At 44.8% G+C, this 25129-nt stretch overlaps 1 protein-coding gene across 1 annotated transcript in view; it reads left to right on the top strand.

Annotated features, from left to right (window-relative positions):
* The window catches only part of LOC115482385 (transient receptor potential cation channel subfamily V member 1-like), a 91888-nt gene that overhangs the window by 51618 nt on the left and 15141 nt on the right, over positions 1 to 25129 (top strand). Inside the window, exon 15 of the mRNA XM_030222133.1 lies at positions 2783 to 2927. Coding sequence (XP_030077993.1) covers positions 2783 to 2927 — 145 coding nt within the window. The remainder of the gene's footprint in view (positions 1 to 2782; positions 2928 to 25129) is intronic.

Genomic DNA, 25129 nt, shown 5'->3' with positions numbered 1-25129 from the left:
ATATATGCCATGGACTGCCAACAAGCTGCAGATGTTTGTAAGCAGCTGTCTGAATTGCTTGTGGTTGCTTAGAGTTTGCAGTGGAGGTGCTGTGCAGCTGAATAGAGGTGTATCAATTTCTATGCGTCTTTCACATGGATCCATATGGTTTGCTTTCTTTTCTGTCCCCTTCTTTCTGTATTTGCTTGTAGTGTTCACCCCATCCCATCTTTTATTCACTAAGGGGCCCTTTTACAAAGCGATGTTAAGCCCAACGTGGGCTTACCGCTCACTAAAAGGGAAGTACCACTGGGCTATCGCAGCAGCCCGGTGGTAGTTCCCACCCCCAGTGCATGCCATTTCTAGTGCTACAAAAATATTTTTATTTTTGTAGGTTTGGTGTGTACCCTGCGGTAATCAGGCAGTGCCACGCTCTGCCAGTTACCGCCAGGGTAGTACGGGAGCCCTTAATGTAGCGGTAAGAGCTCCCACCCGAAATGGGCATGCAGCACGTTTTTAACTTGACACACATCCATTTCTTTAAAAAAAACTTCTGCCTTTTACCCGCTGTTGTAAAAGGGGGCCTCGGCACACGTCACAAACATGCACCGATGCCAGCACAGGCCCCCTTTTGCCACAGCTTCCTAAAGGACCCCTAAGGTCTCAATTTGGTGGAATCTAGACATATCCCCCCCCCCCCCCCGATATTCCTAGTTTTGCTGTCCGCTGCCAGCATTAAACCTGGATACTCAACGCCGGGCCATTTGCTGCGGCCGGCATTGAACATCCAGGGGTTTTGTAACCGCTAAAATGTTAACCAGTTATGCCGATATTCAGCGCTAACCAGTTAACTTTTTAGCGTCAAAGATAGGACAGCTATTCATGGGGGTGTTTTACTAATGCTTAGCTCAAGTAATCTGCAGCAGGGCCAACAGGAATAAAATGGGCCCTACTGCAGCTAACTCGAGCTAAGCTAAGGGGTCCTATTTGACTGCTAACCTTATCCAGTTAGGCACTGAATATCTGTGCCTAACTGGATAAATCATGCGATATAACCAGTTATGCACTAGGCACTAACTGGCAATATTCAGTGGGAGATAAACTGGTTATCTTCTGTTGATTATTAGCAGTTAGGCACCGATAAACTATTTAAATATTTAAACCCGTTAAATAGCACCAAATATTGAGGAGATTGCTAATTGTGTGGGTCCAGAACCAACGATATCCTGAAAGTCTTTTGCAGCACAAGGAAAAAATGCTTCTGGCTTTAGTTGCAGATATTTTCTCATTTGCAAGGCTCAGATATTTTTGCAAAATTGAGTGCTCTGTCTCTCCTACATGAGCTGTTTGTATGAGTCTGAGTAAATTTAGAAAGTTCAGTTTTACAGAAGTTATAAGCAACAAGTAAGACATATTAGGAGCTGGCATAAACTAAAGCATTTTTTAAAACCCAAGAATGAAAAGAGGCTCTTAATTTTGCATTGAGACACACAACAGTACAGTATAGTTGTAGTTAAAGTGTGCAAAATGTTTAAGAAAAAAACAATTGTGATGTTTTTTTCTTGTTGTGAAATTGATTACAAATAATGTAACTTGTACATTCAAGGCTTATGTGGATTCACTTGTGTACTTTTCCGCTTTATTCTGTAACTGAGACTTTGGTTTCACACTTTTAATCTCCTGCTTGAATAAAAGTTTGGTTAAAGAAAAGATAGATGGATTACAGATCATTTTAATTTTCATGTGAAAGAAGTTATTGGTTTTGATGTAAGGGGAGAAAGTTATGAGGGCACACTAGACACCTCCTTTGTGCTGGATGACTATGGAGTTTTCCATCATTCATAGTGCTGATGCCAGGTTTGGGAATTTAAAGATGGAAAACTGTGAATGACTGGCCAGTAAGATGTGATAGACCTGTACATTTCTTTTCTTTTTTTTTTTTTTTTAGTATGTTTTCTGTGTAAATGTTTTCTGTATTCTTCTTCTGAAAAGGTATTAGGGCTGGGTATTCAAAGGGACTTATACTTTTACACAACAGCTGCTAAGCATATGAATCCCCAATCTCTGAATTTACAGCAGCACTATATGAATCGTGCCACTGATAATTTCCTCTCACATCTCTGGCACAATCCATGTACTGCTAGGGTAGAACAAGGGCTCTTTACCCGGCTGTAGGTAAGACTGCAATCTTCAGCCACTATCTGTACAGTTTAATTTAAGACATAAAAAATAATCCTTTCTTAACTTAAACTACATACCCATACACAGGAAGTGCAATTCTGTAAACTAAGTGCTCACATTTATGCATACATTATGGGGGGGGGGGGATTCTATAAATGGTGCTGATTCTATATATCGTGCCTAGATATCTGTGTAGAAATCTAAGCGTATTCCGTAATAATGCGCATAATCTAATTGATTTACAAGCCAATCAGCGCTGTTAATTGGATGGTAACGAGCAATTGTCAGCACTAATTGGCATCAATTAGAACTTATGTGCAGAACTCACTAAGCGCATTCTATAACGTGATGCGTGTAAATTCTAATGCGCTTTGACAAAAAGGGGGCATGGCCATGGGCATGGAACAGGCGTGTCATAGGCATTCTGACAATTTACACGCACAGTTATAAAATATACCTACACTGTGCCTAACTTAGGTGCTGGTATTTAGAGCAGATTTTACTTGGCATAATTCCTCACACTGTAACAATTTAATATTTGCTGATTTAATGGTTAAATGTGAAATATGAGTTTGTCTTTTGTGCAATAGACTTTTACAGCTTTTTTCCCTATCCATTGCAGGGAAGAGTTGGCGAATTCTAGTTCCACATCTCCGAGATATAAACAGCCGAGCCACCTCTCCCAAAGTGACAGAAGAAGTCTGTTTAAACTCTGTTGCAGCTCATCCCTCAGAGCATGAAGACCTCAAGGGACTGACCAAAGCTGTGTAAAAAGGCACATTCTTATGTGCATGTAAAGAATTATCATATGGGAGTAATGTGTAGCCTGATAGAGAGTTGTTCTTTCCTCTGGACTTAGCAGTCAGCTTCTGCCATAGCTGAGCTTCCCAGGTGGACCACTTAATATTCTTATCTTCTTCCTCTCTACCCTATTCCAGGTGCACCTGGATAGAACAGGGATAATTTAATCACAAGGCTCCTGTATTATGCAAGCAGCATAGGTGCCTATGTGCCTTTATAAATAGGCTCATACAGTAACACCCAGTAGAACTCAAATTCTGTCACACGAATTTACTAGTGATGTGAATTCATCTGAAACCACATAGCAACTCTTTCCATGTCATTTTGTGCCATTTTTTTGCCCAAAATGACAGGAAAAAATACTCATGAAATATAGTTTTTTTTCCTGTGTGCCTGATAGGACACACATGCATGGATTATTTGTGTGAATAAATGGCATAGCAGGTAATGCAAGGGGGTGATGGAGCATGGAAGGGGCATGGGTGGTGCTGCTACTTAGGCTCTCAACTTCTAGAATGCAGCATTACGCGTGGCCTTACTTCATTTAGGTACCCACAGTTACAAGGTCTATACTAGCTTTCTGCAGCAGAAACTGGGTGCCCAGAATAGGCTCTCACCACGCAGCATTGGGTCATGAAAGTAGGCATCGGTTGATAGAATTGCCCTCTAACCCCCAAATTTGATAAAAGTCGCTAAAAATTGCGCATACAATTTAATTGAATCATGAGCTAATTAGTGCCAATAATTGGCATCTTAACAAGCAATTATTGGCAGTAATTAGATTTATTTATTTATTTATTTATTTATTTATTTCTATTTATTTATTTATTTGCATTTTGCTCACACTTTTTTCAGTAGTAGCTCAAGGTGAGTTACATTCAGGTACTCTGGATATTTCTCTGTCCCAGGAGGGCTCACAATCTAAGTTTGTACCTGAGGCAATGGAGGGTTAAGTGACTTGCCCAAGATCATAAGGAGCAGCATGAGTTCAAAAGGGGGGCGCAGAAATGGGAGGATCATGGGAAGAACAGGGGTGTCCCTAAAATTAACATATGTAGTTATAGAATAAGGGTGAAACATGCCTAATTTAGGCACGAAGATTTGCATCATGTTTCAGTTGGTATAAATGGCTGCAACTAAAGTTAGATGCAACTCCCCGGCATAAGCGCTATTCTATAAACTGCGCCTAAATTTAAGTGCAGCTTATAGAACAGCACTTTTATCAGCCCCAATTTTTTCGGCGCCCTAAGTGTATTTGCAATTAGTACTTCAGCGGCTGTAAATGTGCACACATTAATTGCACAAGTGACAGTGCATGGTAAAGTACTACACACTAACTGCAATGTTCAATCCATGCCCATTTCCTTCCCCATAACACATAAACACGTAGTACATGAATTAATGCACTCTGTCACTGTGGTAACGGTTACTGTGCTTGTGCTAATTTATGCACTGAGAGGGAAATTCTATGGAAGAAACATCAGTATTCTATATAAGCTCACATGTAAGTAGGATTGCCAACTAGATCCACGTTCGCCCGTCAGGGTTGATCCAGTCCTAGACATAACCCAATGCATGCTGGGACTTGTAGCCTTGCTTTTCTTAGGGAATCCAATGGGGAAATCAGAATCACATCCCTGCATGCAATGGGGTAAGGACAGGACTGGATCAACCCTGTTGGGCGAATCTGGATCTAGTTGGCAACCCTATGTGTAAGTGGCATAGCGCGCAATTGAAAAGGGGATGTACATGTGGGAGGAGCATGAGCGGGACATGGACATGTCACACATCAATGTGTGTATCTTATAGAAGACTATCAGATATGCGTGTTGATTGATGGATCTAGGGACTCCCTCCTACACCTGCCATTGACTTGCATAAGCAGGTGTGCCTTCTTTGTGGCACACCAGTGTAGGAGTCTGATGCATTAAAGGTGATTAGTGCCAAAGTAGCGTGCATTCTAATGTGTGCAGAATGTTCAGAGGGCTCTAACACAGGTATCAACATGCGTGCCAAAGTTGGCCACAAATTGTATTTAAATGTATTGAAATGAATGTTAATGAGGTTGCTTGGTATTCCCTCCCAATGCTCAAACAACAGTGCAGAACAAAATGCTGGCCTTAACACTGAAAACTTATCACCAGCTCAAGGGAGGCATTGAAGGTCTTGAGGAGAGGATTTCTTCTGAATTTCTTCCATTAAACTGTCAACTTTGTGTTGTTTTGGAAGTGAAAGGAAGCCCGTGCAGCCTCTACACACTGATAGTGAGAAACAAACACGTGCAAGTCTGAGCGAAAGTGAAAGCACACATCGGTGCCTGTTTTTCTGCACTTAAATATGAGCCTTTCAAAAATTGAAGTGCAAACGATTTTTGAAACGTTTATATTTAAAGGTGCAGAAGAACAAGAACGGTACCAATGTGACCTTGCACTGCCGGTTTTGCCTGAGCATGTGCACAAGAGCTGAGCTTACCTCAAAAATGTTCTGCACATGTGCCAAGCACATTCCCTCTTTGCTTTCGGTTCACTAGCGTGCATAAAATTTGAATGCTATTTGCTTTGAGCATTGGAGAGTAGGTTTCTGCTTTGTTCTTGTGCTTTGGGGTTTGCACTGTTGACTTTAGTACCAGACCTTTGAACATCAGGGTCTAGGTTTGCACTAGTATTCTGTAACAGCATCAGGACATCCTGATGCCATATACAATTGGCATGCCCCACGCTGCCAAAAACAGAATTGCTGCCTAACTGCTTAGAGCCCTGTAGTAAACATGCCCCTAAGCGCGATCTCTGTTAAACAATGTGTACTCTTGTGGGTAGACATATCTCCAGGCAAGTGTACACAAACACAGTTTTATAAGAGCCATCTGTGTGTAAAATATAATTTATTTGCAGAAAAAGCTGTAAAAATTGCTGTAAAAGATGTCTATATCTGGTTTATAAAAATAAAGGGTCTCATATTCAGCTGGCAATAGTTTTTTTAAAATGCTGGCTGCTGCTGGGTTAAATTAGACCCCCATATTTCGTGCTGGCCCCTCTCTGAATACTGGCATGGACTATCTGGGTATAAAGGGCTGCCAAGTATTGCCACTATCTGTGCATTAAGTAGCATTTTACTTGAAGGAGGTGCCATCTCTAAAATTGTACAAGACAAGAGTGCTTAATCTTATGCACATACACCTTGCATATGCATAAGTTTGTCTGAACTGATCAGAGGTATCCCCAGGTGTAGAATTCGGGTGGAGTTGGCATGTATGCATGCAATTTATGAAATAGAAAAAGCAAAAAATAGAGATGGGATAAGCGAGCAACAATGGTACTGACCTAATTAGAACATAATATAGATGGATAGTCGGTTCTAGAGACAAAAAAAAAAAAGAAAAAAAACAATAGTGATTATAAAAAAAAATCATGTACAGCTAGATTAAATAGAATCAGGGCTGGCCCAAGGCAAGATGCCACCTGAGGTGGAGCTAACATGGTGCCTCCCCCCCCCCCCCCCAGGTAGATGCCGCCTCTTGGTGGTGTTTTCCTTGTCATGTTCCAAACTTGGCAGGGGCAGCGATTCCCATACACTGCTCTGCCGCCTGCACCCTCCTCTTCCCTTTACTGTGGCTGCCTGAGCCTCTGATGAAACAGGAAGTTACATTAGAGAGGCGGCTGCAGTATAGGGAAGAGGCGGGTGCTGGCAGTGGCAGGGCAGTCTATGGGAATTGCTGCTGCTGCCGGGTTTGGAATGTCACCGTGAGGTAAAACACCACAAAGGGGGAGATGCCACTCCTGAAAAGTGCCGCCTGAGGCCCCCACCTCAGGTGGCCTAATGGTCGGGCCGCCCCTGAATAATAACTCTTTCATAATGGGGGAAACATTTGTTTTATGTCCATAACAGACAGTGCTTTAATGAAAGGTGGCATTAACAGTACCCATGTTAAAATCAGAGCATTGTGATACATCTGGTAAACTACATCACAAACCCAGAACACTGAAAAATATATTTGTAGATAAAGAGTTGAGGGGTCCTTTTACTAAGCTGCACCTAATGAAGAAAAAGATGGACTACTATGGGACATGCTACAGTACTACTACTACTACTTAACATTTCTAGAGCGCTACTAGGGTTACGCAGCGCTGTACAAATTAACGAATAAGGACGGTCCCTGCTCAGACGAGCTTACAAGGTAGTTTTTGAATGTGTGCTTGCTAACCATGCACTAAATTATAGGCATGTCAGGGGTGAGAGTGGGTGTTCCTGTGCTAACCAGTTAGTGCATCTGGTGGAGTGGAGGAGTAGCCTAGTGGTTAGTGCAGTGGACTTTGCTCCTGGGGAACTGAGTTCAATTCCCACTGCAGCTCCTTGTGACTCTGGGCAAGTCACTTAACCCTCCATTGCCCCTGGCACAAAATAAGTACCTGAATATATGTAAACCGCTTTGAAGGTAGTTGCAAAAACCTCAGAAAGGTGGTATATCAAGTCCCATTTCCCTTTCCTTTCTCTTATATTACTACACACTGGCTAGTGCATGGCTAATGCAGGAGCCCTTACTGACTGCAAAATAGGTGATGGTAAATGCTGCCATGGTCATTTTTTAAAATGGCCGTGCGCTAATGGCCAGTTTTTACCATGGACCCCCTAAGATAGGTAAGTGCAGGGGAAGGCCTTTATGACTGATATTATTTAAGACTCAGTTTTGGTCCCCTTGAGACAGAATTTATGCAAAACACTGCTTGAACCAGGACTTTTGGCTATGTGACATTTCAGTGTGGTCTTGTTTGCCTTGTTAGTATCATTAGTACTACCTGTACCAGCTTCACTAATTACAAGAATTCAGTTAAGTATTTATATATCTTTAGGCATATTTCACTAAAGTGACAGCACCATCCAGGGAAGGTCCATCCATGTGTCTGTCTGTCTGTCCATCTTGCTCATTGTAAGCCACTTAGATATTAATAGGTGGGGAATAAATAAATTAAATCTGTCTGTATGTTTCTATCTTTTTGATGCATGTGCCAACAAACAGATGTGTAGGGCATCAGTAGAACAGAGAGAGCTGAGCTGAGTAGAGCAGTGGCAAAAGTGAAGAGCTAATGGGAGTCCCCAGGTCCCACTGACAGAAGAGCCAGTGGGAGTCTCTCAATCTTGCTGGCAGAAGAGGTGGAGCAGCAGCAAACGGGGGGGGGGGGGGGGGGGGGGGGGGGCAAGTGAGAGTCCAAGCATCAAACAAGGGAGAGGGCAGGGCACAAGGGAAGGAGCAAGTTTGTAGAGGACTAAAGAAAAGAAGGGTGGGGTGAGCGGGGTACAGCCTAAGGAAAGGGGCAGGGATAAAGATGAAGAAAGGAGAAGGCAGGGTCAGGGGGCAGAGCAAAAGGAAAGGGGTGGGGTTAGAGAGAACAGAAGGAAAGGCCAAAGTCCTGTTTGTTATTTCAAGTGCTATATGGTCTTACTAGTGAATGATATGATTAAAAATTTTATATTCTCTCATTTTGAAATGCCCACAACCCACCCATTCCATGCCCGTGGCCATGCCCCCTTTTCCACTGTGCACATTAGAATTTACACACACCGCCTTCTAGAATAAGCCTAGAAAGTTGTATATAAATTCCAATTAAAGCCAACTAGTGCTGCTAATTGGTTGTTAACTACCAATTATTGGCATTGATTAGCTTGTTAATCAGTAAGTTGTGCACACAATTAGGTCATGCAGCCAAATTAGTGCGCAAACTTAAGACGCCATGTATAGAATTTGGGGTAAGAGTGATCGATTTTTTAAATATTTTAATTCCTTATTGTCATTTATTGTAGTTCTGGTTTGGAATTCTTTACCAACAATAGTATGTTTGGAATCTTCTTATCTTGTTTTTAGAAAGAAATTGAAATTTTTTTTATTTGATAATTGTTCAAATGAACATTGTTTAATGCTCACTATGCTGTTATTTGATACTATGTACTGAATTTGTGTATGTTATGATGTTTTCTTACTATTGGTTTGTTGTAAACCATGGTGAGCCCTTCAGGGATGTAGCAGTATATAAACAATAAATTGATATTGATATTCATGATAAAGCGTATGGGGACAGTCTCAAAGATCTCAATATGTATACTTTGGGGAGATATGATAGAGACATTTAAATACCTATGTGGCATAAATGCACAGGAGGCGAATATCTTTCACATGAATGGAAGCACTGGAATGAGGGGCATAGGATGAAGATGAAAGGGGACAGCCTCAGAAGTAACCTGAGGAAATACATCTTCACGGAAAGGGTGCTGAATTTGTGGAATGGTCTCCCGGTGGAAATGATGGAGACAAAAACAGTATGTGGATTCAAGAGAACTTGGGACAAGTACATAGGGGCAGTAGATGGCATGGATGAGTAGACTGGATAGGCCATACGTTTTTTATCTGCCTACATTTTTCTCTGTTTCTATGTTACTAGAATACTTGCATTTATGCACACACATATGAACATACATGTGTACACGCAAGTATTCTGGCTATGTGCTGTTCCCTAAGATGGTGCCTAAATACGATGCCACAACATTTGGAGGGGGGTGTACACATGAGCAGAGCATGTCACACTGTGGGGTCAATATTCAGCCAGCTGTGCTCAGCATTTTGCTCACCGCCACTTGCATTATGCCTGGAAATTCAATGTCGGGCTATGTTTGGGCTTCAACATTGAATTTCCAGGTTTGTGTAGTCGGTAAGTGTGATATTCAGCATTTAACAGGCTATGGGGCACCACATAAAGACAGGACTGACTTTTATGTGGTCCTATTTATGCAGTTACCTTGGCTGGTTAAATGCTGAATATCGCCCTTTAACCGGCCAAGTGCTGACTCTGTCTCCGGAACGCCCCCCAAATAGCCAGTTTGAACATAGGCGCTGACTGGACATTTTCAGTGGTACTAACTAGTTAAATGCCACTGACTAGATAGCCCCAACCAGGGCCACCGAGAGGGGGGGGGGCAGGGGGGACAAAATTCCCTGGGCCTGGGTCTCCAAGGGGAGCCCGGCGCCACAGCCCCCGATATCACCCGCCCCTCGGCTCCGTCGACCGTCCGCCACCGGGCCGGGCCCCCCACATTGAAATCATCACAGCGCCTCACGTGTCACCTCCGTGACTGAAAGCGCAGCAGTGGCAGATCAGATTCGCCTCCCTTCGGGTCTTCCCTCCCTGTGTCCCGCCCTCGTCTGATGCAACTTCCACGATGGCAGGACACAGGGAGGGAAGGCCCGAAGGGAGGCGAATCCGATCTACTGCTGCTGCGCTTTCAGTCACGGAGTGAGGTGACAGGTGAGACGCTGTGATGATTTCAATGCAGGGGGCTCGGCCCGGTGGCGGATGGAGGGGGCAGGTGGGGACTGTGGCACAGCGGCGACGACCTCAGGGGCGGGGCCCCAGGGGTGGCCTTGCCCCGGACCCGACCCAGTCTCTCGGTGGCCCTGGCCCCAACCAAGTGATTCAACTGGCCAGGAGCAGTTTCTGGCTACTTAAATCAGTTTGAATACCAACCAGTATAAGTTATATGTATGTTTTAGCAGTCTAAGCACAAATATCTAACCCAGATCTTTGCTATTGTATCTGGTCGCAACTAACTTATATGCACATCATTTGCCCTGCTACGTTAGAACTGTAAAATGAAAGCAGAGAATATAGTACACAGTTCTAGCGTACCAAGGGTGGGGAGGTGGGGGTGGTCCATCCCAGGTACAGGCAACAAGGGAGTGCATGGAGCAGTCACACAGCTGTCTGCTCCTCCGGTCCCCTGCCCCTCTGACATTACTTCCTGTTCTAGGGCAGGGGACCAGCAGAGCCGACAGCCGCACAACTGCTTTGTGTACCCCCTTGCTAGGAAGAAGGGTGGTGGGGATGATGTGCTTCGAGGGACACAGGGGTGACACACTGGGGGGCACAGCAGCGACCTGCTCCGGGTGGCAACCAAGCCAGGTACATCACTAGTACAAAGATTAGGATTAACCCAACTGCAAAAAAAAAAAAAAAGTTCAAACAACAAAATACCCCAAAAATTATTTTCACTTTTTAGAAACTAAAATGTGTCAACTTTGCAAATCTGCATGTCTTTGTATTTTGTTCAGTACAAGAGGAAATGTATTTCTGTTTCTTTTGCTTTAGTGTTCCATGGCTCACAGAGTGTATTTTCTTGAGTTTTCCATTTCATTTTTTGTTCTGCATATTTGTTTCTAACATATGTAACCAAAGTGAGCAATTCCATTAGTAGATAGGGTCTTTGTAGGAATCTGTAGCAGCCCAGCTTCAGTTGGAGGTGTTCTAGAATATTTGCCATGCTGACGTTTCACAGGTAGGGTCGGTGCAGTTTGAGATCTTGGACTTGGTGCTGCTATGATATGGTAAACGTCTGAATGTCCATTTACAGGGTTTAATGCTATTTCACACAATGTCTAGTGGTGGAGGAAATTTGTATTGTTGTCACTGGTACAGTGGTGGAAATAAGTATTTGATCCCTTGCTGATTTTGTAAGTTTGCCCACTGACAAAGACATGAGCAGCCCATAATTGAAGGGTAGGTTATTGGTAACAGTGAGAGATAGCACATCACAAATTAAATCCGGAAAATCACATTGTGGAAAGTATATGAATTTATTTGCATTCTGCAGAGGGAAGTAAGTATTTGATCCCCCACCAACCAGTAAGAGATCTGGCCCCTACAGACCAGGTAGATGCTCCAAATCAACTCGTTACCTGCATGACAGACAGCTGTCGGCAATGGTCACCTGTATGAAAGACACCTGTCCACAGACTCAGTGAATCAGTCAGACTCTAACCTCTATAAAATGGCCAAGAGCAAGGAGCTGTCTAAGGATGTCAGGGACAAGATCATACACCTGCACAAGGCTGGAATGGGCTACAAAACCATCAGTAAGACGCTGGGCGAGAAGGAGACAACTGTTGGTGCCATAGTAAGAAAATGGAAGAAGTACAAAATGACTGTCAATCGACAAAGATCTGGGGCTCCACGCAAAATCTCACCTCGTGGGGTATCCTTGATCATGAGGAAGGTTAGAAATCAGCCTACAACTACAAGGGGGGAACTTGTCAATGATCTCAAGGCAGCTGGGACCACTGTCACCACGAAAACCATTGGTAACACATTACGACATAACGGATTGCAATCCTGCAGTGCCCGCAAGGTCCCCCTGCTCCGGAAGGCACATGTGATGGCCCGTCTGAAGTTTGCCAGTGAACACCTGGATGATGCCGAGAGTGATTGGGAGAAGGTGCTGTGGTCAGATGAGACAAAAATTGAGCTCTTTGGCATGAACTCAACTCGCCGTGTTTGGAGGAAGAGAAATGCTGCCTATGACCCAAAGAACACCGTCCCCACTGTCAAGCATGGAGGTGGAAATGTTATGTTTTGGGGGTGTTTCTCTGCTAAGGGCACAGGACTACTTCACCGCATCAATGGGAGAATGGATGGGGCCATGTACCGTAGAATTCTGAGTGACAACCTCCTTCCCTCCGCCAGGGCCTTAAAAATGGGTCATGGCTGGGTCTTCCAGCACGACAATGACCCAAAACATACAGCCAAGGCAACAAAGGAGTGGCTCAGGAAGAAGCACATTAGGGTCATGGAGTGGCCTAGCCAGTCACCAGACCTTAATCCCATTGAAAACTTATGGAGGGAGCTGAAGCTGCGAGTTGCCAAGCGACAGCCCAGAACTCTTAATGATTTAGAGATGATCTGCAAAGAGGAGTGGACCAAAATTCCTCCTGACATGTGTGCAAACCTCATCATCAACTACAGAAGACGTCTGACCGCTGTGCTTGCCAACAAGGGTTTTGCCACCAAGTATTAGGTCTTGTTTGCCAGAGGGATTAAATACTTATTTCCCTCTGCAGAATGCAAATAAATTCATATACTTTCCACAATGTGATTTTCCGGATTTAATTTGTGATGTGCTATCTCTCACTGTTACCAATAACCTACCCTTCAATTATGGGCTGCTCATGTCTTTGTCAGTGGGCAAACTTACAAAATCAGCAAGGGATCAAATACTTATTTCCACCACTGTATGTCACCAGAGTTTGAATAAAATGTTTTTTGTACGTTGAATTGTAAAGTGAGCGGCAAATAGACAGTGAGGCAGTCAATCAAAAAAGCAGCGAATAGTAGAACATTCTACTTCTGCTCTGTTCCTGTTGTTGGGAGGTTTTATTGGTCAGTCCAGGAAATGTCCCTTGTGAATGAATGATTACAGAAGATATGATTTACATAAAAATTGTATGGAAGAATGACTAAATGTAAAGTGAGAAATCACGAGAGGAACTAGGTGACAGAACTTGGACCCAACCAAACAAAAAGGTGTTCTTCTACCCCTGACAAAATCTGCAGAAGAAACAAGTTTGTTGACGTTTCATGATGGATTATTTCATAATTGTAACCACATTTCAAAAACACTGCTCATCTTTGTTGTCCAGAGTTTTATTTATTTATTTTTTGTTACATTTGTACCCCGTGCTTTCCCACTCATAGCAGGTTCAATGCAGCTTACATATTATATACAGGTACTTATTTGTACCTGGGGCAATGGAGGGTTAAGTGACTTGCCCAGAGTCACAAGGAGCTGCCTGTGCCTGCAGTGGGAATCCAACCCAGTTCCCCAGGACCAAAGTCCACCACACTAACCACTAGGCCACTCCCTGCATGATACGGAAAACAGCCAAACCAAGTAAAGAAAAAACATGAGAAAGGGTGAAGATGAATTAAGAGCAAAACTACTTCCTACACTTACAGATTAATCTAGAGCAGGGGTGGGCAACCATGGCCCTTGAGGGCCATAACTCTGTCAGGTTTTCAAGATTTTCACAATGAATATGCATGAGATCTATCTGCATATAATGGAAGCCGTTCACGCAAATCAATATCATGCATATTCATTGTGGAAATCTTGAAACCACGACTGGGTTGTGGCCCTCAAGGACTGGGGTTCCCCACCCTTGATCTTGAGGAACACAAGAGCAGAGGAGGTGAATAGACCTGCCAAGTCTCCTGCATTTAGCAGGAAACTCCCACTTTCACAAGTCATCTCCCACACTCCCACTGGGGAGCTAGGGACTCCAGCTCAGCAGCCTCCCCCTCCATTGGCAGCAAAAGATGATGCCTTATTAATGCTTACAGGAGGTAGGCCGGAAGACACATTCAGATATAGGAGTGTGAATATACAAAAACACTTCTTCCCTTATCTGGAAAAACAGGGTTCTGGGACACTGATCCATTGGAGCAAGACCAGATTGCTGAAAGGATTTCTCTATCAGTTTCATACAAAAAAATAATCAGAGAGGCAGGTGTATCATTCCCAACAATAACTTTACTGAAAGATACTAGGGTTTAACTTACAAACAGGAATAACAAGGCAATACAGCATTTACAGTGGGGGAAATAAGTATTTGATCCCTTGCTGATTTTGTAAGTTTGCCCACTGACAAAGACATGAGCAGCCCATAATTGAAGGGTAGGTTATTGGTAACAGTGAGAGATAGCACATCACAAATTAAATCCGGAAAATCACATTGTGGAAAGTATATGAATTTATTTGCATTCTGCAGAGGGAAATAAGTATTTGATCCCTCTGGCAAACAAGACCTAATACTTGGTGGCAAAACCCTTGTTGGCAAGCACAGCGGTCAGACGTCTTCTGTAGTTGATGATGAGGTTTGCACACATGTCAGGAGGAATTTTGGTCCACTCCTCTTTGCAGATCATCTCTAAATCATTAAGAGTTCTGGGCTGTCGCTTGGCAACTCGCAGCTTCAGCTCCCTCCATAAGTTTTCAATGGGATTAAGGTCTGGTGACTGGCTAGGCCACTCCATGACCCTAATGTGCTTCTTCCTGAGCCACTCCTTTGTTGCCTTGGCTGTATGTTTTGGGTCATTGTCGTGCTGGAAGACCCAGCCACGACCCATTTTTAAGGCCCTGGCGGAGGGAAGGAGGTTGTCACTCAGAATTGTACGGTACATGGCCCCATCCATTCTCCCATTGATGCGGTGAAGTAGTCCTGTGCCCTTAGCAGAGAAACACCCCCAAAACATAACATTTCCACCTCCATGCTTGACAGTGGGGACGGTGTTCTTTGGGTCATAGGCAGCATTTCTCTTCCTCCAAACACGGCGAGTTGAGTTCATGCCAAAGAGCTCAATTTTTGTCTCATCTGACCACAGCACCTTCTCCAATCACTCTCGGCATCATCCAGGTGTTCACTGGCAAACTTCAGACGGGCCGTCACATGTGCCTTCCGGAGCAGGGGGACCTTGCGGGCACTGCAGGATTGCAATCCGTTATGTCGTAATGTGTTACCAATGGTTTTCGTGGTGACAGTGGTCCCAGCTGCCTTGAGATCATTGACAAGTTCCCCCCTTGTAGTTGTAGGCTGATTTCTAACCTTCCTCATGATCAAGGATACCCCACGAGGTGAGATTTTGCGTGGAGCCCCAGATCTTTGTCGATTGACAGTCATTTTGTACTTCTTCCATTTTCTTACTATGGCACCAACAGTTGTCTCCTTCTCGCCCAGCGTCTTACTGATGGTTTTGTAGCCCATTCCAGCCTTGTGCAGGTGTATGATCTTGTCCCTGACATCCTTAGACAGCTCCTTGCTCTTGGCCATTTTGTAGAGGTTAGAGTCTGACTGATTCACTGAGTCTGTGGACAGGTGTCTTTCATACAGGTGACCATTGCCGACAGCTGTCTGTCATGCAGGTAACGAGTTGATTTGGAGCATCTACCTGGTCTGTAGGGGCCAGATCTCTTACTGGTTGGTGGGGGATCAAATACTTATTTCCCTCTGCAGAATGCAAATAAATTCATATACTTTCCACAATGTGATTTTCCGGATTTAATTTGTGATGTGCTATCTCTCACTGTTACCAATAACCTACCCTTCAATTATGGGCTGCTCATGTCTTTGTCAGTGGGCAAACTTACAAAATCAGCAAGGGATCAAATACTTATTTCCCCCACTGTATACAAGAGAAAGAACCAGTATATAAACATAAAGATAAATACTACTTCCTTTTAAATAGCAAATGTTACTGTAAAACCAGGGATATCAGTCAGTTAATTGTCAGACTGCTATGCCTAATAATTAAGGGAGGATTATAGTATTTCAGTCTCTGAAGGAAAATATCTTCAATCAGATCACAGAGCACCCACAGAGTAAATATTCAGTAACTATCAATAGCAACATATGAACAGTATTTATGTGATTACAGTGCGCTCATATAACTTGAAGGACTGTCACAGACCCAAAGGTCTTCTTATCTTTCGTCCTTTAACTTCCAATCATTGCACACTTATCCTAAAAAAGTTTTGTATGTACTATTTACTTTTGATAATTGTGTACAATTCCACTCCAAATTGAATACAAGTTCTAAATGTCAAAAAAATGTATCTTTTTTTTTTAGGAAAAGTGTGCAATGATTGGAAGCTAAAGGATGAAAGATAAGAAGACCTTTAGGTCTGTGACAGTCCTTCAAGTTATATGAGCGCACTGTAATCACATAAATACTGTTCATATGTTGCTATTGATAGTTACTGAATATTTACTCTGTGTGTGCTCTGTGATCTGATTGTTATGCCTGACAAAGAATGCACTAGGTTCAGTTCAATAATAATATAGCAGGGGGTTGGGGACCAGTTGGAGCTCTTAGTGCTTTCAGATCAGGGGCATAGCTATGGGGGGCCACGGGGGCCTGAACCCCTGCATATTTCATCTGGGCCCCTGGTTTGGCTGGCGGGGGGTCCCCAACCCCCGCCAGCCGAAGTCTTCTTCAGTGCCGGTCTCCGGCGCAGCCGCGTTCGCTGCCTGCCCCTTGCTCTTCTTTCTTCTTGCTCCTCCTGTGCACACTGACGTCAGCGTGCACAGGAGGAGCAAGAAGAAGAGGAAGGGGCAGGAATCGAATGCGGCTGCACCGGAGACCGGCACTGAAGAAGGCTTCGGCTGGTGGGGGTTGGGGACCCCCGCCAGCAAAGGTATTTGTTTGTGAGGCGAGGCAGGGCACTTGGGGGGGCAAGGAGGCGAGGCGGTGGGGGAACGAGGAGGCAAGGCGTGGCGGTGGGGGGGGGGCGGCAGGGCGGCACTCAAAATGTGTCCCCAACCTCAGGCTCTGGCCCCCTCCCACCGTGAGGTCTGACTACACCCCTGTTTCAGATAGGATTCCAAACACAAGATATAACAGCCCTCTCAGTGCTGTATTACAGTTGAAAGGTATAAATATACAAAAACCCTTTTCCAGAGATGAGAAGGTGGTAGAACTAGAGGACATGAACTGAGGTTGCAAGGGGGCCGACAGAGGAATAACGTCAGGAAGTACTTTTCACAGTGGTAGATACCTGGAATGCCCTCCTGTGGGAGATGGTGGAGATGAAAACAGTAACAGAATTCAAAAATGTGTGGGATAAACACAAAGGAATCCTGTATAGAAGGTATGAAACCAAACAAGCTTAGTGGTGATTAGATGGCAACACCAGTAATTGAGAAGCAAAGCCAGTGCTGGATGGACATCTACAGTCTGTGCCCTGATCATAGTTGCACAGATTTGGATGGGCTGGAATGGGACTTCGACGACAACTTCAGTAGTTGGAGAGCAAGGCCAGTGCTGGGCAGACTTCTACAGTGCATATCCTGAAAATGGCAAGGACAAATCAAGATCAAGTGTGCATATGTAGTATTGCATCATACCTTATGCTATGAGTTTATCTTGTTGGGCAGACTGATGGACCGTACAGGTCATTATTTGCCGTCATCTACTATGTTACTATCGGGCTTATTTTTGAAAGAGAAGGACGCCCATCTTTTGACACAAATCGAAAGATGGACGTCCTTCTCACAGGGTCGTTCAAATCGGTATAATCAAAAGCCAATTTTGGACGTCCCCAACTGCTTTCCGTCGCAGGGACGGCCAAAGTTCAAGGGGGCGTGATAGAGGTGTAATGAAGGCGGGACTTGGGCGTGCCTAACACTAGGATGTCCTCGACCCATAATCAAAAGAAACAAGGACGTCCCTGACGAACACTTGGACGACTTTACCTGGTCGTGTTTTTCTTACGACCAAGCCTCGAAAAGGTGCCTGAAATGACCAGATGACCACCGGAGAGAATCAGGGATGACCTCCTCTTACTCCCCCAGTGGTCTCTAACACCCTCCCACCCTCAAAAAACATCTTTAAAAATATTGATTGCCAGCCTCGGATGTCATACTCAAGTCCATGACAGCAGTATGCAGGTTCCTGGAGCAGTTTTAGTGGGTGCAGCGCACTTCAGGCAGGCAGACCGAGGCCCATCCCCCCCCCCCCCACACCTGCTACGTTTGTGGAGGAAACAGCGAGCTCTCCAAAACCCAACACAAACCCACTGTACCCACATCTAGGTGCCCCCCATTACCTGTAAAGGCTATGGTAGTGGTGTACAGTTGTGGATAGTGGGTTTGCGGGGGGGTTGGGGGGCTCAGCACACACGGTAAGGGAGCTATGTACCTGGGAGCAATTTATGAAGTCCACTGCAGTGCCCCCTAGGGTGCCCGGTTGGTGTTCTGGCATGTCAGAGGGATCAGTGCACTACAAATGCTGGCTCCTCCTGAGATGGACGTCCTTGGTTTCAATTATCGCCAAAAATCAGAAACGACCAAGTCTAGGGACGACCAAATTTAAGGATTTGGACGTCCCTGACCATATTATCGAAACAAAAGATGGATGTCCATCTTGTTTCAAAAATATGGGTTTCCCCGCCCCTGGATAAGTACATAAGTACATAAGTAATGCTATACTGGGAAAAGACCAAAGGTCCATCGAGCCCAGCATCCTGTCCAAGACAGCGGCCAATCCAGGCCAAGGGCACCTGGCGAGCTTCCCAAACGTACAAACATTTTATACATGTTATTCCTGGAATTGTGGATTTTTCCCAAGTCCATTTAGTAGTAGTTTATGGACTTGTCCTTTAGGAAACCGTCTAACCCCTTTTTAAACTCTGCCAAGCTAACCGCCTTCACTATGTTCTCTTGCAACGAATTCCAGAGTTTAATTATGCGTTGGGTGAAGAAATTTTTTCTCCTATTTGTTTTAAATGTACTACACTGTAGTTTAATCGCATGCCCCCTAGTCCTAGTATTTTTGGAAAGCGTGAACAGAGGCTTCACATCCACCTGTTCCACTCCACTCATTATTTTATATACCGCTATCATGTCTCCCCTCAGCCGTCTCTTCTCCAAGCTGAAAAGCCCTAGCCTCCTTAGTCTTTCTTTGTAGGGAAGTCGTCCCATCCCCACTATCATTTTTGTCGCCCTTTGCTGCACCTTTTCCAGTTCTACTATATCTTTCTTGAAATGCGGCAACCAGAATTGAACACAATACTCAAGGTGCGGTTGCACCATGGAGCGAAACAACGGCATTATAACATCCTCACATCTGCTCTCCATACCTTTCCTAATAATACCCAACATTCTATTCACCATTCTAAAGGCTGGGGAGATTCTGTGAGGACGTCCAAATCGAAACCTGGACGTCCCTTTCGATTATGCCCCTCCATGTAATATGTCCCCTCTATGATTACATTTAGAAGGAGAGATTACCTTTTTTCCCCTTTCAAGAGTAATACACCCCTCTCTTCTACAAAGAAGTTTATGACAGTTTTTCCTTTCTTTCACTGTCTGTGAGAGGCATAATAGTTAAAGCATCCAGTGGCTGGATGTTTTCTTTCAGGTTGGTGAAATCCATATTATTTCTAGTGATTAGTCGGGTCCTGTGTGAGTTCCTGAAGCTGACTCTCTTCTCTCCAACTTGCACACTCTTCTCAAACACTCAGGGCTGCCGAGAGACTGAACCGGGCCTGGGGCATGGCTGCTGCCGCTGGGCCCGGGGCAGGGCCGCTGCTACCCCCGCCCCCACAATTGTTGTCTGATGCCCCCCCACTATTGCTGCCACTGTCGCCCCTGATTGCTGCTGCTGCCACCCCCGTCGCTTCTGCTGCTGCCCCTGATCGCTGCAGCCCCCCTGATCGCTGCCGCAACAAGATTGAAATACCTTGGCTGGTGGGGATCCCAAGGCTCCACCAGCAGAAGACGTTTTCCTCCAGTGCTGAGTGCCTGCCCCTGTGTCTGCTTTTCCTCTCAGGGCATGCTCGGTTTCAAAACTGAGCATGCATGCCTGAGAGGAAAAGCAGTCACTGAGCAAGCAATGGGCAGAAGATCAGCGCTGGAGGAAGCTCCGGGTCCTCCCCAGCCTCCAACGGGGGCCCGGCACCAGAGTTTTCTCTCTCCAGCTCCTGTCGGGATGCGATCACTCGGGTCCCGTCAGGAGCATGACAGAGAGAGAGAGAGAGAACCCGGTGCTGGGCTCCCCTTGGAGGCCCTGGCCCGGGGAATTTTGACCCCCCCCTGCCCCCCTCCCTCGGTGGTCCTGCCAACACTCTCTTTTCCCTTCTGGCCCTTGCTCTTTCAAAGTAGCTAATAGTAGGAGCTGTGGTCATGCAATGGGAGGAGTCCAGGCAGTGACCCTTTACTTCCTTGTTGCAATACAGAGGCCTGCATGGTGCTTTTTTTCACAAAAACACAAGGTGCTTTCAGATCCTGGTGAGTGCCGTAGACCAATTCTGTTGATATCCTTTATAAATAGTTAATAAAGGAATTTCTGTATGAAACCTTCTCACATATCTAATAGAACCATCTGATTAAATTAGGTGTGTGTGTGGGGGGGGGGGGGGAAGGCTTCAGTGGGCACTGCCAAACTGGGTCACATTTAATCTGTGGGTGGAGAAAGCAAGGTTAAACAAATGGGTTTTTAACAAGGCCTTGAATTCGAAACAGGATTCTTCCACATCCAAATCCCAAGGTGAGGAATTCCATGGTAATAGGGCTAGGAAATAAAATGCAGATGTTCATGCTGAGTCCAGACATGCCTGCACTGGGGAAGGAAGCACTAATAGCAACTCAGTGGAGGAACAAAGATATTGGGATGGTTTGTAGGGGAGCAACAAGAATGCCAGATAAGGAGGGCAGTGTGAGCAATTATAAGAATTTAAAATTGGAGCGTGGAAACTGTTGCACGGCAACAACAATATGAATAATAAACAGAGACTTCTGGGAGAAGTTCTAAGTGTAGTTCAAAGAGATAATTTTATTTGGAAGGGTAACCTCTTGCTGTAGTCTTGCAAGATTACAGCAAGGGTTCATGGGTGCCATTCTAAAGGCTGGGGATGGATGGAGCAGGAGTGGAAGGGGACCACTCCCAATCCCCACCTTTAGACCACCAGGATCCACTCCGGGTAGGTCTGGGGGTGCGGGAAGGGTTACTAACTAATGGGAGGCTTGCCATAATGGGAGGTTTCTAGAAAGGACCATAGAGGGCTCTCCAAGGGAGAAGGAGGATCCTGGGAGGAGGATCAGATCAGGGCCAGTTTTGTAATCTCAGGAGGGCTCTGATCTGGGATGTGCTATATTTTGGGGGGCTGTTTTGTAGTCTCAGGGGGGTGTCTGATCCAGGGGTAGGGGGTTGGTATTGGGGGAGGGTGTGTCTGATGGGGGAAATCTGTCAAACTGGGAGAGCTGTCTGTTGGGGGTGTGTTGTGGGGGATTAGATCGTATCAGGGGTCTCTCTGTTCCCGGGGGAGTGGGTGGAAATCTTGGTGGGGAGGAACCAGTAAGGTGTGGTGAAAGAACAGCTGTTACCACACCTTACTAGTCACCTTATTTATTTGAAGGAGCAACTCCCAACATTTACTGGTGGGGACAACTACAGTACATTTATTCCCTCTAAGTTTTCTTCTGCAGTCATAACTTTTTTTTGGGAGGGGGGGACTCCAGTTTGTAGGAGTTTTAAAATATATTTATTTTACAGTGGGTGACCAATAGTGCTTGTTTGCCTACACCAAGAAGTTACCCTTCCATATATAATTACCTCCTTGAATTATACTTGGTGTGAAATGGACAGACTGGCATTGCTCTTTGAGTAAACAGGAAAACACTATGATGACAGCAATGATGAACAAGCATCCAGGGGCCAGCTGAACAAAAATCCTGGCACATGTTGTTTATAGGAAGGAAAGAAGAATGTGGATGAGAAAGGACATTTAGGAAGGACCTGGAAGCTCAAAGACTGAAAGGCAGAAGCATTGACTTAGCTTAGCTTCCTTTTCCACCCATGTCCTTCATTTCAAAGACTTGTTTCTGATTAGATATCAGAGATGTAAATGGTTTATTTCAAAAAAGCATGTCAACCACACATCCAGTCAAAACTAATCTGTGTGATCAACAACAGTACATTCACAATAAAATGCAAACTCTGGGAAAGTCACCTGATGGACTTCAACTGCTAAAAGCTGACTTCAACCCCCCTCTTTCATCCACTGCATAAGAAGGAAGACAAAATAACTCAGGGGAAATAGACACTAATCACTTTAAAAATACCTGCAGGGCAAGGCAGGATTAACCTTTGGTGGGCCCTAGGTAAACAAGTACATTAGGTCACTCACTCATGTAACATAAATACACTTTAAAACTCCCACAAACAGGACGCCCACTAAATGGCCTATACAGGGAAGGGTATTACCAAGGTGTGTGAATTACGGCACTGCTGAAAGTCTTGAGTTAGTAAAGGAGGAGCCACAGCTTTCTGGTATAGAGAGGTGCATGAGTCAGGGGCATAGCCAGACATCAGATTTTGGGTGGGCCTAGGCAAGAAGTGGGTGGGCACCAAGTGCCCCCCCCCCCCCCCGCAACCACCACCCCAAAAAATATCTCAGCTGGTGAGAAAACGCTTCTTTCCATCTTGGCAGTCTTCAGCAGGCATGCACTGAAAACTGAGCATGCGCAGGTGCCGTTATTGTGGAGAGTAGCGTTTTCATTACCATCAGGGGGAAATCTCGAGCTGGCCGAGCCTGGGATCCCCACCAGCTACCGCTAAACGTGTGTACTGTTGGGCAGGCCCACCTGTGGCTACGCCACTGGCATGAGTTAACAATCAACTGGCAATTTCATATGGCTAGTAGAGTTGCAAAGTCCTTGGAAAATACTGTCAAAGGAAAAAGTACTCACATATAGTTGCACCTTCGTTTTCCATGGGGACTTTGCTGACTAAAGTAATGTGTGCTTACTCAAATGTGTGCATTGTTAGAATCCCCGCCCTAATCACACATCAGGCACGCCTCCATTGAATGCGAGGAAAAATACATGCTTTGTGAAACTACATGCCAACTTTTACCCATACACAAGGCGAGCAGTTTTCAAGGAGCCCATTTCCATGAATGAAATGCCGTTTTACCCATGGAAATGCTTTTCAAAGTTGCCTTTAAAAATATTCAATACGCTGTGTTCAGCATGGACCAAAGTTAATTCGATTTAATTTGAGGTCTTATAATCTGCTTAACCTTATCAATTCAAGGTGGAGTACAACACATTAACTAGTAAATTCTATTTATGGTGCTCAAATTTGTGAGTGCAATTTAATTGAATAACAAGCCAACTGGCACCAGTAATTGGGTTCTAACAACAATCAATTATTGGTGTTGCTTGGCAATAATTTGAATTTGCATGCGTGTTTTCCCAGTTGGTATTGTATAAATGTGCATGTGTAAATTTTTAAGCATCGATCTGAAAAGAAGGCCTGGTCATGGGAGGGGCATGGGTGGGTCAGGGGCATTCCTAGAATTTGCATGCAGTGTTATAGAATACGGCAGATCCGCGCCTAATTTAGGCGAGAGGATTTACACCAGGTTTCATTTGGTCTAAATCTTCATACCCAAAATTAGAAGCGGATCCTAGCGCTAAGCACTATTCTATAAACAGCACCCAACTTTATTTATTTAGATTTTGCTCACACCTTTTTCAGTAGTAGCTCAAGGTGAGTTACATTCAGGTACCCTGAATATTTCTCTGTCCCAGGAGGGCTCACAATCTAAGTTTGTACCTGAGGCAATGGAAGGTTAAGTGACTTGCCCAAGGTCACAAGCAGCAGCAGTGGGATTTGAACTGGCCACCTTGGGATTGCAAGACTGGTGCTCTAACCACTAGGCCACTCAACTTGGAGCGCCATTTATAGAATAGTATTTGGGGGGATTCTTTATATGGCACCAAAAAAATCCATGCGGAAAACATTTCTGGTTCATGATATTCTATAAGCAGCAAAAGTTAAAATAAATATACATGTACATATACACACAATTACATACATATGTGATAGGAACCGTAAAAGCATCGGAGTACAATCACATTATAAATGAACGTAATGATATACCCATGTATACATTCATATACAGTGGTGGAAATAAGTATTTGATCCCTTGCTGATTTTGTAAGTTTGCCCACTGACAAAGACATGAGCAGCCCATAATTGAAGGGTAGGTTATTGGTAACAGTGAGAGATAGCACATCACAAATTAAATCCGGAAAATCACATTGTGGAAAGTATATGAATTTATTTGCATTCTGCAGAGGGAAATAAGTATTTAATCCCTCTGGCAAACAAGACCTAATACTTGGTGGCAAAACCCTTGTTGGCAAGCACAGCGGTCAGACGTCTTCTGTAGTTGATGATGAGGTTTGCACACATGTCAGGAGGAATTTTGGTCCACTCCTCTTTGCAGATCATCTCTAAATCATTAAGAGTTCTGGGCTGTCGCTTGGCAACTCGCAGCTTCAGCTCCCTCCATAAGTTTTCAATGGGATTAAGGTCTGGTGACTGGCTAGGCCACTCCATGACCCTAATGTGCTTCTTCCTGAGCCACTCCTTTGTTGCCTTGGCTGTATGTTTTGGCTCATTGTCGTGCTGGAAGACCCAGCCACGACCCATTTTTAAGGCCCTGGCGGAGGGAAGGAGGTTGTCACTCAGAATTGTACGGTACATGGCCCCATCCATTCTCCCATTGATGCGGTGAAGTAGTCCTGTGCCCTTAGCAGAGAAACACCCCCAAAACATAACATTTCCACCTCCATGCTTGACAGTGGGGACGGTGTTCTTTGGGTCATAGGCAGCATTTCTCTTCCTCCAAACACGGCGAGTTGAGTTCATGCCAAAGAGCTCAATTTTTGTCTCATCTGACCACAGCACCTTCTCCCAATCACTCTCGGCATCATCCAGGTGTTCACTGGCAAACTTCAGACGGGCCGTCACATGTGCCTTCCGGAGCAGGGGGACCTTGCGGGCAC

The sequence above is a fragment of the Microcaecilia unicolor genome, chromosome 13 (assembly GCF_901765095.1).
Source record: "Microcaecilia unicolor chromosome 13, aMicUni1.1, whole genome shotgun sequence".
Taxonomy (NCBI): Eukaryota; Metazoa; Chordata; class Amphibia; order Gymnophiona; family Siphonopidae; genus Microcaecilia; species Microcaecilia unicolor.
Note: the sequence above shows the minus strand (reverse complement) of the source record. Positions and strands in the feature narration are given on the sequence as shown.